The sequence below is a fragment of the Nomascus leucogenys genome, chromosome 24, assembly GCF_006542625.1.
Source record: "Nomascus leucogenys isolate Asia chromosome 24, Asia_NLE_v1, whole genome shotgun sequence".
Classification (NCBI taxonomy): domain Eukaryota; kingdom Metazoa; phylum Chordata; class Mammalia; order Primates; family Hylobatidae; genus Nomascus; species Nomascus leucogenys.
This window is the reverse complement of record NC_044404.1, coordinates 20894615-20914772: the sequence shown is the minus strand read 5'-3', so window position 1 is coordinate 20914772 and position 20158 is coordinate 20894615. Positions and strand designations below refer to the sequence as shown.

Below are 20158 nucleotides of genomic sequence, written 5' to 3'. Positions count from 1 at the left end.
CACAATTGTTAGTAGTAAGATAATTTCATTGTGTATTAGCTTTAAGTCTACAGTTAGTAACATTTAGGCTTTTTGTGCCTTTTTTGTTAAAAATAAGTTTCATGATGATGAAATTCCTTAAGTTTAACCTAGTTGAATTATCTGAGGCTAGGTTTTGAAAATATTGGTGCCATTAAGATAGTGTAACTTTTTTCTAGCTTACTTTGCTCTTAATTGGATTTTTCTTTGGGGGCTGCTTGTGCTTGAGATCATGTAGCACTGAACAAGAAAAAGAGGTAAGGAATCCTGCTACTGAAACAGCAAAAATGAGGCTAGGCATGGTGGCCTACACCTGTAGTCCCAGCATTTTGGGAGGCTTAGTTGTGAGGATCAGTTGAGCTCAGGAGTTCAAGACCAGCCTGGGCAACATAGCAAGACCCCTTCTCTACAAAAAATACAAAATCAGCAGGGTTTGGTGGCATGTGCCTCTAGTCCCACCTACTCGGAAGGCAGAGGCAGGAGGACCACTTGAGCCTGGGAGGTTGAGGCTATCGTGAGTTACGATCTCACCACTCCAGCCCCGGTGAGAGTGATACCCTGTCTGAAAACAAAAAGGAATAACAAAAATGATAATTGACCTTGTCTTAGGTTTGTTTCCTTTAAAGCCTAACTTACATGATAGACTTGTTACTATTAATTTTTAGCTTCATAAATGTGCTCACCTTAACTGATGAGTAGCTAAACTATTAAAGCCTGTTAAGAGTATCAGAGAAACCCGAGTGAAATGTGACTAGCACTAGAACCAATGTTGATTTCAGGCATAAATCTACTTTATCTTGCATAGTGCATGGAAACTTAGAACCATAGAAATTTAAAGCTAGAATAAACTTTATATTATGTTACCCTCTTCAGAGGTCCAGAGTGATGAAATAACTGCTAAGGTCTTATGGTAGTGGCAAAGATTTTAAAAACCTAGTTGATCCCATTCCTAGAGTCTTGTTACGTTTTTTCTATACCCCCTGCCTGTTTGATCAGAATAGAATTCTCTGCCACTCAGGCATTTCTACTCTGCTTAGGGACTTCCAACTAGTACTTAATTCCACAGATACGTCTTGTCTCCTATGTGCCAGTTGCCTGGACGTCTGTCAGTGAATAAAACAGATTGCTGCTGTGTAGAGCTAAGAGTAGCTTTCTCAGAATGTAAAACTGATATTTAAATGGCCTTTAAAACGATCACTGACGGCCAGGCACAGTGGCTTATGCCTGTACGTCGAGGTGGGAGGGTTGCTTCAGGCCAGGAGTTTGAGACCAGCCTGGTCAACATAGCAAGGTGAGACCCTGTCTCTACAAAAAAATTATTTCTTCATTCTATTTCATTTTACTTTTTGACAGGATCTCATTCTGGCCCAGGCTAGGGTGCAGAGGTGCAATCTCAGCTCACTGCACTCTATACCCGCTGGGCTCCAGCCGTCTTCCCACCTCAGCCTGCTGAGTACCTGGGACTATAAGTGTGCACCACCACACCCTGCTAAGTTTTGTATTCTTTGTAGAGACAAGGTTTTGCCATGTTGCCCAGGCTGGTCTCAAGCTCCTGGGCCCAAGTGATTCACCCACCCCAGCCTCCCAAAGTGCTGGGATTACAGACGTGAGCCACCATGCCCAGCCTTTACAAAAAATTTAAAAATTAGCCAAATGTAGGGGTGCATGCCTCTAGTCCCAGCTCAGGAGGCTGAGGCAGGAGGATCGCTTGAGTTGAGCTATGAGCTAACATAGCAATGAGCTGTGATTGTGCCACTGCACTCCAGCATGGGTGACAGAGTGAGACCCTGTCTCTAAAATAAAACAAAATTATGATTGACTAAAAAGTCTTACCTAGTTAATATAATTATTAGAGCCAAGGACCTGTTGTGTAACATGTCAGCAAAGCTTATGAGATGGCTTCATGTTTTAGTTTATGACCTGCTCTAGCCTACATAGCCTGACCGCCCTTGGTTTGATACCTAAACAACTCTTAGTAGGCTAAAAGCATTCCAGCTTGATTGCTACATTGACAGCAGTGTAGGTAAAACTAAGCTGTGGAGGACTTTAGTTATTGTGAATCAACTTTTTTTTTGAGATGGAGTCTCGCTCTGTTACGCAGTGGCACGATCTCAGCTCACTGCACCCTCTGCCTCCCGTGTTCAAGCAGTTCTCCTGCCTTAGCCTCCTAAGTAGCTGGGATTACAGGCGCCCGCTACCACACCCAGCTAATTTTTGTATTTTTAGTGGAGATGGGGTTTTACCACATTGGCCAGGCTGGTCTCAAACTCGACCTCAAGTGATCTGCCCACCTCAGCCTCCCAAAATGCTGGGATTATAGGAATGAACCACCGTGCCTGGCCTATTGTGAATCAACTTTAAAATTTTATGAAAGTGCTTTGTGAACTGGAAATATGTGGTAAAACTTAACATACCATTGTGTGCAGTGGCTAACTAATTGTTTGTTTGTTTGTTTTTTGAGACGGAGTATCACTCTGTCACGCAGGTTGGAGTGGAGTGGAGCAATCTCAGCTCACTGCAAGCTCTGTCTCCTGGGTTCACGCCTTTCTCCTGCCTCAGCCTCCCGAATAGCTGGGACTACAGGCACCTGCCACCGCGCCCAGCTAATTTTTTGTATTTTTAGTAGAGACGGGGTTTCACTGTGTTAGCCAGGATGGTGTTGATCTCCTGACCTCATGATTCGCCCGCCTCGGCCTCCCAAAGTGCTGGAATTACAGGCATGAGCCACCGCACCCCGCCAAAAAATTGTTAGATAACCCTTCCCATAAGGAATAATGTATCATTGGTAAACTGTGGGAAGTTACATGGCCTGAGACTAATTAGGCTCTAAACTTTTTCCGAGGTGCTTTTAAGACAGTGAGGGCTTTTCTTATTTTCCCTAAGAGATTGTGTCCCTTACTTTTGTGGGACATTTTTGTTTTGATTTTTTATTTCATTTTGAAAGTTTTTAATAGACTGTTTAACCTGGTATCACAGTAGCATTCTTCCCAAAATTTTGTAGGTGAGAAAACAAAAGCTCAGAGGGTTAACTGGGTTGTCCAGTATTACTCAGCATCAGCTAGATGGTATATAAAGGACCTTTCATCTGAAGTCTTTTGACTCTTCATTGACTGTTTTTTTTTTCTCTGAAGAAGTAAATACCACTTTACATTAGCTCTTGCATTACCATGCCCTGTAATTTCCTTAGCCTACTGTAAAGTTATGAATACTAGAATAACAAAAATTAATTTACTTTAGGTTAAAGGAAAAGGTGCTTCTGGAAGTTTTGTTGTGGTTCAGAAATCAAGAAAAACACCTCAGAAATCCAGAAACAGAAAGGTAAGACATGTGTACCACAGTTTGAGTGCTGTGGAGCTGTTATTGCTACTAAAAATAGCAACATTCATTGAGTGTTTGCTGTGTGCCCGGCACTATGCAAAGTTCAGCCTTTCTGCCAAGGCCTAGGGAAGTTATAAATAATTTGTTCATCTAGTGAGTAGAATAGCCAGGACGCAGATCCAAGCATTCCAACCTGGTTAAGCCTGTGCTCTTAAGTGCCTTACATTAAATTATGGGCAGCTATGTAAATTATACTGCTTTTTGTTTTGAGACGGAGTCTTGCTCTGTTGCCCATGCTGTAGTGCAGTGGCATGATCCTCAGCTAGCTGCAACCTCCGCCTCCCAGATTCAAGCAATTCTCCTGCCTCAGCCTCCTGAGTAGCTGGGATTACAGGCACTCGCCACAATGCCCGGCTAATTTTTTTGTATTTTTTAGTAGAGACAGGGTTTTACCGTGTTGGCCAGGCTGGTCTTGAACTCCTGACCTCAGTGATCTGCCCGCCTCTGCCTCCTAAAGTGCTGGGATTACAGGGTGAGCCACCGCACCCAGCTGAATTATACTGCTTTTAGTGAAATATCTTTTAAACTAGAGGAGGTATAAGAGTGCTCTGTTTTTTTTTGTTTGTTTGTTTGTTTGTTTGTTTGTTCTTTTTTAAGATAGAATCTTGCTCTATTGCCCGGGCTGGAGTGCAGTGGCACGATCTTGGCTCACTGCAACCTCTGCTTCCCGGATTCAAGTGATTCTCCTGCCTCAGCCTCCCAAGTAGCTGGGACTACTACAGGCATATGCCACCATGCCCAGCTAATGTTTGTAAGTTTCACTATGTTGGCCAGGCTGGCCTCCACCTCCTGACCTCAGGTGATCTGCCTGCCTCCGCCTCCCAACGTGCTGGGATTATAGACGTGAACCACCATGCCCAGCCTAAAAGTACATTTTTACCGAATACTAGACCCAAAAACTATACCCAGATCCAATTTTTCTTCCTGTTTTTGTAAATACTAACATTCTTCTTCCCAACACATAAAATTTCATTTGTGTAAAGTATTTCTACAATAATAAAGTGAAATGTCTTGTACTCATTTATATCAGAAACTGAAATAATATTTTTCTACACTTTTTTTTTTTTTTACAACTCTGAAGCTTTTTATCCTTTTTTCATAGACTTTTCAAACACTTTCAAAATGAACTTTATGCATTGCTTTCTGGTGCTGCACTTCATAAATTAGGACCTTTAAAGTCTACACTCCTTTTTACTTTTATGTGTGTTTTTTGTGTGTGTGTGTTTCGAGACGGAGTTTCGCTCTTGTTGCTCAGGCTGGAGTGCGATGGTGCAATCTCAGCTCTCTGCAACCTCCGCCTCGCGGGTTCAAGTGATTCTCCTGCCTCAGCCTCCCGAGTAAATGAGATTGCAGGCGCATGCCACCATGCCTGGCTAATTATGTATTTTTATTAGAAACAGAATTTTACCATGTTGGTCAGGCTGGTCTCGAACTTGTGACCTCAGGTGATCAGCCCACCTCAGCCCCCCAAAGTGCTGGGATTACAGGCATGAGCCACCACACCTGGTTGCTTTTTCTTGTTTGGCTTTTTTTTTTTGAGACGGAGTCTCGCTCTGTCACGCAGGCTGGAGTGCAGTGGCTCCATCTTGCATCACTGCAATCTCCACTTCCCGGGTTCAAGCAATTCTTGTGCCTCAGCCTCCTGAGTAGCTGGGATTACAGGCTACCACGCCTGGCTAATTTTTGTATTTTTATTAGAGAGGGGGTTTCGCAATGTTGGCCAGGCTGGTCTTTAACTCCTGACATCAAGTGATCTGCCCACCTCGGCCTCCCAAAGTGCTGGGATTACAGGTGTGAGCCACCACACCCAGCTTTTATATGTATTTTTAATGCTATCAGTTGAAAATTTTATATCAAAGGAATTGCCACAAAATTGACAAATTTGGTAATCAACTGAGGAAAGCCCTTGAGTTGTATGTAGAAGCATTTACATTCTATAATGATCATAATTTTTGATAATTACTTTTCAGAATAGGAGCTCTGCAGTGGATCCAGAACCACAAGTAAAATTGGAGGATATCCTCCCACTGGCCTTTACTCGCCTTTGTGAACCTAAAGAAGCTTCCTACAGTCTCATCAGGAAATATGTGTCTCAGTATTATCCTAAGCTTAGAGTGGACATCAGGTATGAGCCATTGGCCTGGCCTTTAAAACATGATGTGTTACTTCCCTTTAGCTCCCTTTTCATGGGAAAGGAGATAGATTAAATACTGAGGAAGGATTACTTTCAGCTAAGAATAAACCTTTTTTGTTGGTTTTATTTTTTTTGCCCCATTATGTTTTCCTTTTCATATCTCCATGTATAGTTTTTTAAATTTTTATTTATTTATTTATTTATTTATTTATTTATTTTTTGAGACGGAGTCTCGCTCTGTCACCTAGGCTGGAGTGCAGTGGCGCGGTCTTGGCTCACTGCTAGCTCTGCCTCCCGGGTTCACGCGGTTCTCCTGCCTCAGCCTCTCTGAGTAGCTGGGACTACAGGCGCCCGCCACCACGCGCGGCTAATTTTTTGTATTTTTTAGTAGAGATGGGGTTTCACCGTGGTCTCGATCTCCTGACCTTGTGATCCGCCCACCTCGGCCTCCCAAAGTGCTGGGATTACAAGCGTGAGCCACTGCGCCTGGCCTATTTTTATTTTTTTTGAGACAGATTTGCTCTTGTCACCCAGGCTGGAGTGCAGTGACGCCATCTGGGCTCACTGCAGCCTCTGCCTCCTGGGTTCAAAGGATTCTCCTGCCTCCACCTCCCGGGTTCAAGCGATTCTCCTGCCTCTGCCTCCCAGGTAGCTGGGACTACAGGCGCCCGCCACCACACCCAGCTAATTTTTGTATTTTAGTAGAGCCAAGGTTTCATCATGTTAGCCAGGCTGGTCTCGAACTCTTGAACTCAAGTGATCCACCCGCCTTGGCCTCCCAAAGTGCTAGAATTACAGGTGTGAGCCACTGTGGCCAGCCTTGTTTTTGAGATGAAGTCTTGCTCTTGGTGCCCAGGCTGGAGTGCAGTAGCGCAATCTCAGCTCACTGCAGCCTCTACCTCCCAGGTTCAAGTGATTCTCCTGCCACAGCCTCCCGAGTAGCTGGGATTACAGGCACCGGTTACCGTGCCTGGCCTAGTTTTGTTTTTTGTGTGTGTGTTTTTTTTTTTTTTTCTGAACCCAAATCTTATGTTTCTTTGTAAGATCCTGGTAGAGTAACTCTTTTAATGTTGTCAGCTGTTAAGATATTTAATATTGAACTGTGTGTGTTCTCATATATGAAATATCTTAACAGTTGACAACATTAAAAGAGTTACTCTACCAGGTTTAAAAGAAAAAAAAAAAAAAAAAACTAGGCTGAGTGTGGTGGTGGGCACGTGCAGTCCCAGCTACTCAGGAGGCTGAGGCAGGAGAATCACTTGAACCCAGGAGGTGGAGTTTGCAGTGAGCTGAGATTGCGCCATTGCACTCCAGCCTGGGCACCAAGAGCGAAACTCCATCTCAAAAAAAAAAAAAAATAAAACCATAAAAGTAAAAAGGAGTGTAGACTTTAAAGGTCCTAATTTATTCTTAGCCTTTAATAACTAAAGAATGAAGTACAGCACCAGAAAGTAATAAATAAAGTTCATTTTGAAAATGTTTGTAAAGTCTGAAAAAAGGATAAAAAGCTTCAGAGTTGTAAGAAAAAAAAGTGTAGAAAATACTGTTTCAATTTCCGATATAAATGAGTACAAGACATTTCATTTGATTGTAGAAATACTTTACACAAGTGAAATTATATGTGTTGGGGAGAAGAATGTTAGTATTTACAAAAACAGGAAGAAAAATTGCATCTGGGTATAGTTTTTGAGTCTAGTATTGGGTTAAAGTGTACTTTTAGGCTGGGCACGGTGGCTCACGCCTGTAATCCTAGCACTCCAGCCTGGGTGACAGAGTGAGACTCCGTCTCAAAAAACATAGATATATGATAGATATATACATACATACGTACATACATATACGTCATATATATATTTCATGAGAATTCAGGCTTCAGTAACACCTGTACATAGAAATAGCATAATGTTTTCATCATTTAAACATGCAGCATAGAATTCTGTTAGTAATTCATATGTAAAATTTTGCCACTTAGCGTCTTGACAGATCATTTAGATTGTCACATTTGCTCAGTTGTAGATTCATGCAGATATATCAATTTGTTTAAATTTGTAATTCACAGACTCTGAGAGTGTTTGTGTGAGATGACTTCTAGAAATTATGTTTAATCCAGATTTCTGTTTACAGAAGACTACCATATTGAATGCACATTGTCCTGATACAGTGTAGTACCAGTATTTACTTGCATTACTGAGGCATACAATTAGAAGTGCTGAGGTTTCAGTCCAGAAGCCACATTTTCAGAAAATCAGTAGTGGTCATCAGAGTGCCAAATTAAAGAGCTAGTGAAATAGTGCAAAAGAAAAGGGAATTGTAGAAGTAGAAAGTTCTAAATTAATGTGCTGATATTTTCATGCTTCTTATATGCTGAGTATAGTGGTAGCAGGCAGACACAATTGTGGATCAAAAATGGGTTGTACGATGCATTTATAGATGGAAACATATTTCGCTATTCTTTAATAAAGAATAAAGTTTATTTGGCTCATGGTACTGCAGGCTGTACAAGAAGCATAGTGCAGGCATCTGCTTCTAGTGAGGGCTTCAGGAAACTTACAGTCATGGTGGAAGGAGGAGCTATTGTATCACATGGCAAGAAAGGGAGCAAGAGAGGAGGGAAAGGTGCCACACTCTTAACCAGATCTCACACTCTTAAAACAACCAGTTGTTTAAACAACCCGCTCATTACAGCCAGGAAGGCACGAAGCCATTCACGAGGGATCCATCCCTATAACTCAAACACCTCCCATTAGGCCCCACCTGCAACACTGGGGATCACATTTCACTTTTATCTCCTTTGTGTGACCCCAAAATATCTGAGACAGGTCTCAGTCAATTTAGAAAGTTTATTTTGCCAAGGTTAAGATTGTGCCCGTGACAGCCTCAGGAGGTCCTGAAAACTTGTGCCCAAGGTGGTCTGGGCACAGCTTGGTTTTACACATTTTAGGGAGACGTGAGACATTAATATATGTAAGGTGTACGTTGGTTTGGTCTGGAAAGGTGGGACAACTCAAATCAGAGAGGGGGCTTCCAGGTCATAGGTAAATAAAAGACAGAGTTTCATTCTTTTTGAGTTTCTGATTAGCTTTTTCAAAGGAGACAATCAGATATGCATTTATCTCAGTGAGCAGATGAATGACTTGGAGTTCTGTCTGTCCTTTGTCCTCAAGGATTTTCCTTGTGATTAGGGGATTCGTGATTAGGGTTCGTGATTAGGGGATCCCAAGATTTATTTTCCTTTCACAGCCTTTATTCTCTGCTTTTTGGTGAGTGGAGACCATATCCTCCATTTTTTTTTCTTGTAGTTCTGCTCTACTTACATAAGGTATCGTGTTGCTACCAGTGTGCCTTTGCTCCACTTCTTTTGAAACATATTGTCATGACCTTAGGCCGAAACAAAATTTACCTGGTAATGGATGGGTTGTGAACCCAAAGGTGCTAATGAACCTGAAGACCTTTTCTCATGGCCTTTTTAATGGTAATTTTTTCCATTGAAACTTTTTTTCTCTTATGTGAAACCATATTGATTTTCTCTAATTCTTGATTATAATGGAGTCCTGTCATATACACACTTAACTTGAAAATTCAGCCATTCTTGCTTGGCCAAATAAGAGAGGAAGAAAAATACAGTTTCACCGAAGTATAAGTTGTCTATACTTGGTATCTACAATGTCTCCCCTTCCACTTTCTCCACTTTAGTCAGACTTTATCCCCACCACTTTAACTGAATATTTTCTGTCAGTCTCCACGTTGCAAATTTCAGTGGTCAATTCATCGTCCTTACCAGCTGCCCTCTCAATGGCATTTGACACAGTTGATGACTCCTACCTGCTTGAAACATTTTCTTCACTTGCCTTCCAGGACACCACACCTTCCTGATTTTTCTGTAACCTTTTTACCCTTCCTTTCTCAATCTCCTAAGGATTTCTGCTTTACCTCTTAATAAAGGAGCCCTCAGGGTTATACCTTAGGCCTCTCATCTTTTATGTCCATATTCACTTGGTGATTCCCTTCACTTGCAATGCTTTAAATACCAGCTATAAACTATTAATTCACAAATGTATGAATCTAGCCCATACCTCCCTTCTAACTTCAGATTCGTGTATACGGATGCCTGTTCAACATCACCACTTGGATGTCTGATTTAAATGTTGAAAACTGAACTCTTGATCCCCACTCTGCTCCCACTCCCCCCAAATATCCCTGCATTTCCCACATTATCTTCATTTCAGTTCATGACAATATTATCTTTCCACGTACTAAAACCAAAAACCCTGGCTTTGTGCTGGTCTCTTCTCTTTATCAGACACCTTTATCTAATCTATAAGCAATTATTTTTGCTCTGCCTTTAAAATATATCAGTAAGCAGGCTGGATACTGTGGCTCATGCCTGTAATCCCAGCACTTTGGGAGGCAGGTGGATCACATGAGATCAGGAGTTCGAGAGCAGCCTGGCCAACATGGTGAAACCCCCATCTCTACTAAAAATACAAAAAAATTAGCCATGCATGGTGGTGCGCGCCTGTAGTTCCAGCTACTCAGGAGGCCAAGGCAAGAGAATCACTTAAACCTGGGAGGCATAGTCTGCAGTGAGCCAAGATCACACCACTGCACTCCACCCTGGGCGACACAGTGAGGCTCCGTCTCTAAATAAATAAATAAATAAAATATGTCAGTAAACAGACTACTTCTCATCACCTGCACTACTACCATTCTCTTCCAGGCCACCATCATCTCTCACCTGTATTAGAGTAATAACTTCCTAACTGCTTTTTTCATGCTCCCTTTCAGTATGTTCTTAACATCATAGTGAGAGCGAGACTTTTTTTAAAATGTAAGTTCTATCATGCTTTAAAATTTATTTATTTATTTATTTATTTATTTATTTATTTATTTATTTATTTATGTATTTGAGAAGGAATCTTGTTCTGTTGCCCAGGCTGGAGTGCAGTGGCGTGATCTCAGCTCACTGCAACCTCCACCTCCTGGGTTCAAGCGATTTTCCTGTCTCAGCCTCCCAAGTAGCTAGGATTACAGGCTGTGCCACCACACCTGGGTAATGTTTGTATTTTTAGTAGAGACGGAGTTTCACCATGATGGCCAGGCTGGTCTCAAATTCCTGGCCTCCAGTGATCCACCCACCTTGGCCTCCCAAAGGATTACAGACATGAGCCACTGTGCCCAGCCTGTCACTTTTTTTTTTTTTTTCCAAGCTGGGGTCTTGCTCTGTTGCCCAGACTGGAGTATAGTGGCAAGATCGTGGCTCATGGCAACCTCGAACTCCTAGGCTCAAACGATCCTCCCACTGTGGCCTCACAAGTAGCTGGGACTGCAGGAATGTGTCACCACACACAGCTAGTAGTTTTTAAATTGTTTATAGAGACAGAGTCTCCCTACGTTGCCCAGACTGGTCTTTAACTCCTGGCCTCAAGTGATCCTCCTGCTTCGGCCACCCAGGTGTTCGGATTACGGGTGTGAGCCACTGTGTCCAGTGTCATGTTGCCTTTCTACTCAAACATTGTCTTCCCAATCCCCTCACAGTTAAAAAATCAGTCTTTAGGGCTGGGTGTGGTGGCTCATGTCTGTAATCCCAGCACTTTGGGAGTCTGAGGTGGGTGGATCACAAGGTCAAGAAGTGTTCGAGACCTTCCTGGCCAATATGGTGAAACCCCATCTCTACTAAGCATACAAAAATTAGCCAGGCATGGTGGCACATGCCTGTAATCCCAGCTACTCAGGAGGCTGAGGCAGGAGAATGGCTTGAACCCAGAAGGCAGAGGTTGCAGTGAGCCGAGATTGCGCCACTACTCCAGCCTGGGCGACAGAGCAAGACTCTGTCTCGGGAAAAAAAAAAAAATCAGTCTTTAAAATGGCCCACAAGGCACTACACTCCCTTGTATCTCTGGCCTAAACTACTTCTCTTCACTCCCTCACTGGTCTCAGAGCCTTTGTGTTGCATTCCCTTTACCTGAATGTCTTTTTCCCCATAAGCCACTTTGCCATTTCCTTTACTTCCTTAAGTTTTTAGTCTGATGTCATCACCAAAGGCCTGCCGTGACTATTTTTATTATTCTTGTTACTTGGGCATATAAACAAGAGAAATGTATTTCTCACAGTTGTGCAGACTCGAAGTCTGAGATCAGGGTGCCAGCATGGTTGGGTTCTGTGAGGGCCTCTTCAGGGTTTCAGATTGCCGCCTTCTCATTGTATCCTCACATGACAGAAAGAGCCCTTAATACTTTCTTAAATGTTTTCTTTTGGAAATTTTCAAGCATATACAAAGAAGTATAGAGAACATTAACCATCATACTTAACATCATTCTTTTTTTTTTTTGGAGACAGTTTTGCTCTTGTTGCCCAGGCTGGAGTGCAATGGCACGATCTTGGCTCACCGCAACCTCCGCCTCCGGGGTTCAAGCAATTCTCCTGCCTCATCAGCCTCCCAAGTAGCTGGGATTACAGGCGTGCGCCACCACACCTGGCTAATTTTGTATTTTTAGTACAAATGGGGTTTCTCCATGTTGGTCAAGCTGGTGTCGAACTCTCGACCTCAGGTGATCTGCCCGCCTCGGCCTCCCAAAGTGCTGGGATTACAGGTGTGAGCCACCTCGCCCGGCCATTTAAATTATTCTTAACAAAATTAATAATTTCTTAGTATTATCTAGTACCCAGTCCATGTTCAAATGTCCCTAATTGTCTCCAGAATGATATTTTACAGTTGTTTTTCCTAACATGGCCCACACTTTGTATTTGGTTGATAATGACCAACCAAAACTCTCCCAGCCAGGTGCTGCAGTTCACACATGTAATCCCAGCACTTTGGGAGGCCGAAGCAGGAGGATTGCTTGAACCTACAAGTTTGAGACCAGGCTGGGCAACATAGTGGAACCCCCGCTCTGTACAAAAAAAAAAAATAACAAAAGTTAGCTGGTGTACTGGCATGTGCCTATAGTCCCAACTACTTGGGAGGCTGAGGTGGCGGAAGGGTTGCTTGAGCCTGGGAGATCGAGGCTGCAGTGAGCCATGATCATACCACTGCACTCCATCCAGAGTGACACAGTGAGATCCTCTGTCAAAAAAAAAAAAAAAAGGACCAGGTGTGGTGGCTCACACCTGTAATCCCAGCACTGTGGGAGGCTGAGGTGGGCAGATCATGAGGTCAGAAGATCAAGACCATCCTCGCTAACATGGTGAAACCCTGTCTCTACTAAAAGTACAAAAAATTAGCCGGGCGTAGTGGCACGCACCTGTAGTCCCAGCTACTTGGGAGGCTGAGGCAGGAGAATCACTTGAACCTGAGGGGGTGGAGGTTGCAGTGACGCGAGATCTCACCACTGCACTCCAGCCTGGGCGACAGAGGGAGACTCGGTCTCAAAAAAAAAAAAAAAAAAAAAAGGAGTGTTTAATTCATAGGGTTTAAGTCTCTTAGTATGTGCTAAGCACTTCTTAGGCTAGTCCTTGGCACCTAGTAAATGTTCAACTAATGTTATTCTTATTAGTCTCAGTTCCAACTTCTCATAGTATGACCATTACAGCATGCTAAATAGGATTCTAATATTTAAAGACATCATTTGTTTGTTTTGCTTTTTATTTTTACTTTTTTTTGAGACAGTCTTGTTCCGTTGCCCAGGTTGGATTGCAATGGCACGGTCTCAACTCACTGCAGCCTCCGCCTCCCAGGTTCAAATGATTCTCCTGCTTCAGCCTCCTGAGTAGCTGGGACTACAGCTGCCTGACACCATGCCCCGTTAATTTTTTTGTATTTTTAGTAGAGCTACGGTTTCACTATGTTGGCCAGGCTGGTCTCGAACTCCTGATCTCGTGATTCACCCGCCATGGCCTCCCAAAGTGTTGGGATTACAAGCGTGAGCCACCGCCCCCAGCCAAGACATTGGTTTTTTTATATAACATGCAAGTCACCTTCTTAATTTGATAACAGTGATTTTTTTTGCAACCCTAGAAGAAGAACTGGGCATGTTGGGTATATAGAGACTCAGAGTTGGCCTTGAAGAAGGTGTCATTGGAAATTTTCTAGGTCTGTCCTACAGCGTTAGAAGTCAAATGTTAAAGTCTAATCTTCAGCCAGGCGTGGTGCCTCCTACCTGTAATCCCAGCACTTCAGGCTGCCTTAGTGAGAGGATTGCTCGAGGCCAGAAGTTGAAGACCAGCCTGGGAAGCATAGACTCCCCCTCTACCAAAACAACAACAACAAAAAACAATTTAGCCAGGCATAGTCGCACACACCTATACACCCAACTAGTCCCAGCTACTTGGGAGGCCGAGGCAGGTGGATTGCGTGAGCCCAGGAGATCGAGGCTGCAGCTAGCCATGATTTGCCACTGCACTACATCCCGGGCAACAGAGTGAGACCCTGTATCCAAAAAAAAAAAAATCCTCATGTGAGATGTAACTCACTCCGTTTTTGGCTTTTCTCTATTTATATCAAAAAGTGGGCGTAGCCCAAGATGCAGTTTCATACCCTGTGCTTTTCTCTAAACCTACTAATTTATTTGGAGAACTCTTAGATTCTTAATTTTCAACTCTTAGTTATTTCAAGTGTTCTCTTGATTTTCTTAATTTCATCTATGCGTTTGTAACAGGCCAATGTTCACAGTTAGCCTCAGAGAATTCCAGAGTTGAATGAGACTTTTAAGATAACCATCCTTTGCTTGATTACTCAGTTTGATCACGGTTGTGGTCCAGTGGCAACCAGTGGTGGGTGGGTTTTTGGAGTGCCTTGGCAATTTAGAAATTGGTTCTATATGGTATGAGATTCTGTATGTATAGATAATGACTTAGCTTCTTTACTTGAAAGAAAAGAGTACCTCTTGTTAAGGATGCCAGCAATTTGTTACTACTTTTTTTCATTTTAACAAACTAATACATGTAATAATAATCAGAGGCTGGGTGCAGTGGCTCATGCCTGTAATCCCAGCACTTTGGGAGGCCAAGTCAGGCAGATCACTTGAGGTCGGGAGTTCGAGACCAGCCCGACCAACATGGAGAAATCCCATCTCTACTAAAAATGCAAAATTAGCCGTGTGTGGTGGCACATGCCTGTTATCCAAGCTACTCGGGAGGCTGAGCCAGGAGAATTGCTTGAACCCGCGAAGCCGAGGTTGCAGTGAGCCAATATCATGCCATTGCACTCCAGCCTGGGCGACAAGAGCAAAACTCCATCTCAAAAAATAATAATAATAATAGTAATCAGAACTTTAGATCTGGGAATAAACCTGTATCTATTTCTTTACATTTTTCTTTCATTAATGTATTTATCACTATTTTTTTTGTTTTTCTTTGCAGGCCTCAGCTGTTGAAGAACGCTCTGCAGAGAGCAGTAGAGAGAGGCCAATTAGAACAGATAACTGGCAAAGGTGCTTCGGGGACATTCCAGGTTAGAGATCAGAGGCCTGGTTGTGGAGAAGTGCTTCTTAAAGTTTTTGGTTTCAGGACCTCCTTATACTGTAAAAATTTATTGAGGACCTAAAAGAACTTTTGTTTATGTGGGTTATATCTGTCAACATTTACTGTCTTAGAAATTAACACTGAGATTTGGGTGCGGTGGCTCACACTTGTAATCCCAGCACTTTGGGAGGCTGAGGCAGGTGGATCACCTGCAGCTGGGAGTTCGAGACCAGCCTGGTGAAACCCTGTCGTCTCCACTAAAAATACAAAAATGAGCTGGGCGTGGGGGCACATGCCTGTAGTCCCAGCTACTTGGGAGGCTGAGGCAGGAGAATCACTTGAACGCGGGAGGTGGAGGTTGCATTGAGCCGAGATCGCACCACTGTGCTCTACCCTAGGTGACAGAGCAAGATTCCATCTCAAAAAAACAAACAAAAACAAAGAAATTAACACTGAGGAAAAATTTAAATATTTATTGATTTACTTTAAAATACTAGTAGAAAACCCATTACATATTAACATAAATGACATATTTTTTAGTGAAAAATAGCTGTCCTCCCCCTGCCACCAGCCTTTTTTTTGAGACAATGTTTCGCTCTGTTTCCCGGGCTGGAGTGCAGTGGCACAATCACAGCTCACTGTAGCCTCTATCTCCCAGGTTCAAGAGATCCTCCAGCGTCAGCCTCCCAAAGTGCTGGGATTATAGGCGTGAGCCTATAATCCGTCTTCCCCAATTTTTTTTTTTTTTTTAATGAGAAGTCGTCAGGCACTGTTTACATTTTTGCAAACATCTTTACATCTAGCATAACAGAAGACAGCTAGTATCTGTTCCAGTTTATTTTGGGTTACTTATTTGAAGAAAATCTAACCTTACACAGAAATACAATTAGAAAAGGATGGAATATTTTAAGATAACTTTCAGATAGTTGTTGAAATTATTCTTTGCTACTACACCAAAACTCAACAAATGGTTATTTTTTTAACAGCTTTATTGAGGTTGATTTGCATACCATATACAATTTAATTTATATAATTACAGTTTATAATTCAGTGATTTTCAGTAACTTTATAGAGTTGTACAACTATCACAGTCCAATTTTCAAACATTTCTGTCACCCAAAAAAGATCCCTTGTAGCCATTTGCAGTCACTCTCTATTCCACCAGCAGCCTCAGGCAACCTCTAGTCTATTCCCTCTCTCTGCAGATTTGCATTTTGTTCACATTTCATGTGGATAGAATCTAGAATCATGTACTATGTGATCTTTTGTGTCTGGCTGCTTTTGGCATGATGTTTTCGAATTTTATCCACGTTGCAGCATGTACCGGTACTTTCATTCTTTTTTATTGTCCAATAGCATTTCATTCTATGGATGTCACATTTTGTTTATCCTTTCATGAGATGATGATGGACATTTGGATTCTTTCTACTTTTCAGCTAATTATGAATAATATTGCCTGTGAACATTTATGTTCAAGTCTGTGTGTGGATATGTTTTTAGGACTTGCTGGGCCATACGGTAAATTTATGTTCTAAGAAACTGGCAGTGTTTATAAGGGTTCAAGTTGTTTTGTTTTGTTTTGAGATAGGGTCTCACTCTGTCACCCAGGCTAGAGTGCAGTGGTGTGATCTCCGCTCACTGCAACCTCTACCTCCCTGGCTCAAGTAATCCTCCCATCTTAGCTTCCCTAGTAGCTGGGATTATAGGCGCGCACCACCACCATGCCTGATTAATTTTTGTATTTTTTGTAGAAATGGGGTTTCACCATGTTGCCCAGGCTGCTCTTGAACTCCTGGGTTCAGTGAAGTAGTCTGCCTGCCTCAGCTTCCCAAAGTGTTGGAATTACAGGTGTGATCCACCACACCTGACCAGGGCTCAAGTTTCTCCATCTCCTCCTCAACATTTGTTACTCTTTTTTATTATAGCCATACTAGTGGATATAGGGTATCTCACTGTAGTTTTGATTGGCATTTCCCTAACAATTACTGATGTTGAACATCTCTTGTGCTTAAGGCCATTTGTTTATTGTCTGTAGTGAAATGTGTATTCAAATCTTTTGCCCATTTTTAAAATGGGGTTGGTTGTTCGTTAACAAGAATTCATTACTCTAAATATAAAGTCTCATCAGATTTTTTCCCCATTCTGTGACTTTCTCAGTAGTGTCTTTTGAAGTGTTTACTTTTTGATGAAGTCCTATTTATCATTTTTAAAAATTGCTTTTTCAGTTTTATGGTTATCTAAGAAACATTGCCTAATTAAAGGTAATGAAAATTTACTTGTACGTTTTAGAGTTTTATAATTTTGGCTCTTACATTTAGGTCTGTGATCTATATTGTTTTGTTTATAGTGAGAGGTAAGGGTATGATTTATCTTTTTGCATGTGGGTATCTGATTATGCCAGCACCTTTTATTGAAAAGACTGTCCCTTCCCTATTGAATTGCTGTAGCATCTTACGAAAATCAATTGACCATAAATATAAGGGTTTTTTTCTGGATTCTGAGTTCTCTTTTGTTGTTCTGTATGTGTATCCTACATGCCAATACTGCACTGTCTTATTGACTGTAGCTTCATAGTGAATTTTGAAATTTGGAATTATAAGCCCTGTAACTTTTTCAGGAATGTTTTGACTATGCCGGGTCCCGTACAGTTCCATACAAATTGTCCATTTCTGTGAAAACAAAAAAAAACAAAAAAAAACAAACAAAAAAAACAGCTGGAGTTTTGGTAGGAATTGCCTTGAACCTTTAGATCAATTTGGGGAGACTCACTGTCTTTACAATGTTGAGTTTTCCAATCCATGACACAGAGGTCTCTTTATTTAATTTCTCTCAGCAGTCTTTTGTAGTTTTCAGTGTACAAGTCTTGAATTTTTTTTGTTAAATTTATTGCCTAGTATTTTATTCTTTTTCCATGCTGTCATGAATGGTGGAAGTGTTTTCTAATTTTCGTTTTCAGGTTGTTAATGCTAACCTGTAGAAATACAATTGATTTGTCCATTGCTCTTGTATCCTTCACCCTTGCTGAACTCACCAGTTGTAGTAGTTTCTTTGTGAATTCCTTACAGTTTTCTATATATAGGATCCGTTATCTGCAAATAAAGAGCATTTTACTTCTTCGTTTCTAGTCTGGATGTCTTTTACTTCTTCTGATTGCCTGATTTCTCTAGATTAACCTCCATTACAGTGTTGAATAGAAGTGGTAACAGCAGACATCTTCGCCTTGTTCCACATCCTGGAGAGAAAGCATTCAGTCCTTCACAAGTTAGCTGTAGGTTTTTCATAGATACCTATTGTCAGGTTGAGCAAGTTCCCTTCTATACTGCTAGTTTCCTGGGAGTTTTTATCATGAATGGCTATTGGATTTGTCAAGTGGTTTTTCAGTGTCTATTGAGATGATTGTGTGGTTTGTGTCCTTTGTTCATATGGTCTGTTAACATTATTTGTTTTGTGGTAAATTCTTTAAAGTTTAGTTGCCATGTGAAACCTGAAACCATAATCAGTGAATTTCTTGGACTATGTTACCTTAAAATTCATTGAATTTTGAATAGATATTTTAATCCTTCATAATTTTGTTGCACGATACATTGGTCATTTGAAAAATAGTGGCACAGAGTTACATAGATTTTCCAAATGTTGGCATTTTATTATATACGATAACAAAAATTATAATCAGTGGTATTGGCCATTGATCTTATAAGAACAGTATTTAAGTATTGGGAAGATAACGGACTCACAGTGATGGACACAAGTTTTTCAGAACTTAAATTTTCTCTTGAAAGGTTGAATTTTATGATTGGCAACGAATACTATTATTTTTTGACATGACTGGCTCTTTTAGTTCATTTTCAAGATACTGTCTACCTCATAACCAAGTCTGAATAGTGATAGGTTAGCTGTCAGTTATTTCTTCAAGTAAAAAAAGTATTCCAGGCCAGGCGCGGTGGCTCACCCCTGTAATCCCAGCACTTTGGGAGGCCAAGGTGGGCGAATCACGAGGTCAGGAGATCCAGACCATCCTGGCTAACATGGTGAAACCCAATCTCTAGTAAAAATACAAAAAATTAGCTGGGCATGGTGGCACATGCCTACAATCCCAGCTACTCGGGAGGCTGAGGCAGGAGAATCCCTTGAACCCAGGAGGTGGAGGTTGCAGTGAGCCTAGATCACGCTACTGCACTCCAGCCTGGGTGACAGAATGAGACTCCATCTCAAAAAAAAAAAAAAAAAGTGTTCCAAGAAAAGTGCAGCTAATCTCAGCTCATAACTTTAATAATTACACAAGTGCTTTTCCTGGATACCATCATGTCTACATATGTAGCAGATACGGATTATGTGGTTCTTCCTGTTTCATCCCATAAAATATTCTAAAGACACATACTCAAAAGTTGAGATTTAATAAAATAATTTTTAGTACTTTATCAAGGGCATTCTAAGTGAGTTGGTCCTCTTTTTTTAAACCATAAGACAATAACCACATTTTTTGTGCCTCTGCCTTTATCTGTGGTAAGCTGACAGCAGTTTTACCCACCATTGCTTCTGCACCATCAGCGTAAATGTCAAAATAGTGAAAAGGCCAGGTGCGGTGGCTCACACCTGTAATCCCAGCACTTTGGGATGCTGAGGTGGGTGGTTTACCTGGTCAGGAGTTTGAGGCCAGCCTGGCCAACATGGTGAAACCCCATCTCTACTGAGAATGCAAAAATTAGCCAGGTGTGGTGGCGGGCACCTGTAGTCCCAGCTACTCGGGAGGTAGATGCAGGAGAATTGCTTGAATCCGGGAGGTGGAGGTTGCAGTGAGCCAAGACCGCACCATTAAGCTCCAGCCTGGGCAACAGAGCAAAACTCTGTCTCCAAAAAAAAAGACAATGAAAAAGCAGATCACATCTTAGGTTTTTGTTTGTTTGTTTTTTGAGATGGAGTCTCGTTGCAGTGAGTACAGTGGCTCGATCTCGGCTCACTGCAACCTCCACCTCCCGGGTTCAAGCGATTCTCCTGCCCCAGCCTCCCAAGTAGCTGGGATTACAGGCATGCACCACCATGCCCGGCTAATTTTTGTATTTTTAGTAGAGATCGGGTTTCACCATGTTGGCCAGGCTGGTCTCCTGAGCTGAGCTCCTGACCTCAGGTGATCCACCCGCCTCAGCCTCCCAAAGTGCTGGGATTACAGGCATGAGCCACTGCACCTGGCCTATCTTAGTTTTATTATGCAAATAGTTTTGACCTTGCAGA

The 20158-nt window shown here is 42.0% G+C and overlaps 1 protein-coding gene across 7 annotated transcripts in view; it reads left to right on the top strand.

Annotated features, from left to right (window-relative positions):
* HP1BP3 (heterochromatin protein 1 binding protein 3) overlaps positions 1-20158 on the top strand; it is a 47880-nt gene that overhangs the window by 15559 nt on the left and 12163 nt on the right. For all 7 annotated transcript variants that reach the window (XR_004028443.1, XR_004028444.1, XM_030805552.1 and 4 more), the window contains 3 exons: positions 3256-3336; positions 5367-5521; positions 14828-14918. Coding sequence is in view for 5 of the 7 variants with exons in the window: in XM_030805552.1 (XP_030661412.1) it covers positions 3256-3336; positions 5367-5521; positions 14828-14918 (327 nt within the window). In the remaining 2 variants the exon portion in view is untranslated. The remainder of the gene's footprint in view (positions 1-3255; positions 3337-5366; positions 5522-14827; positions 14919-20158) is intronic.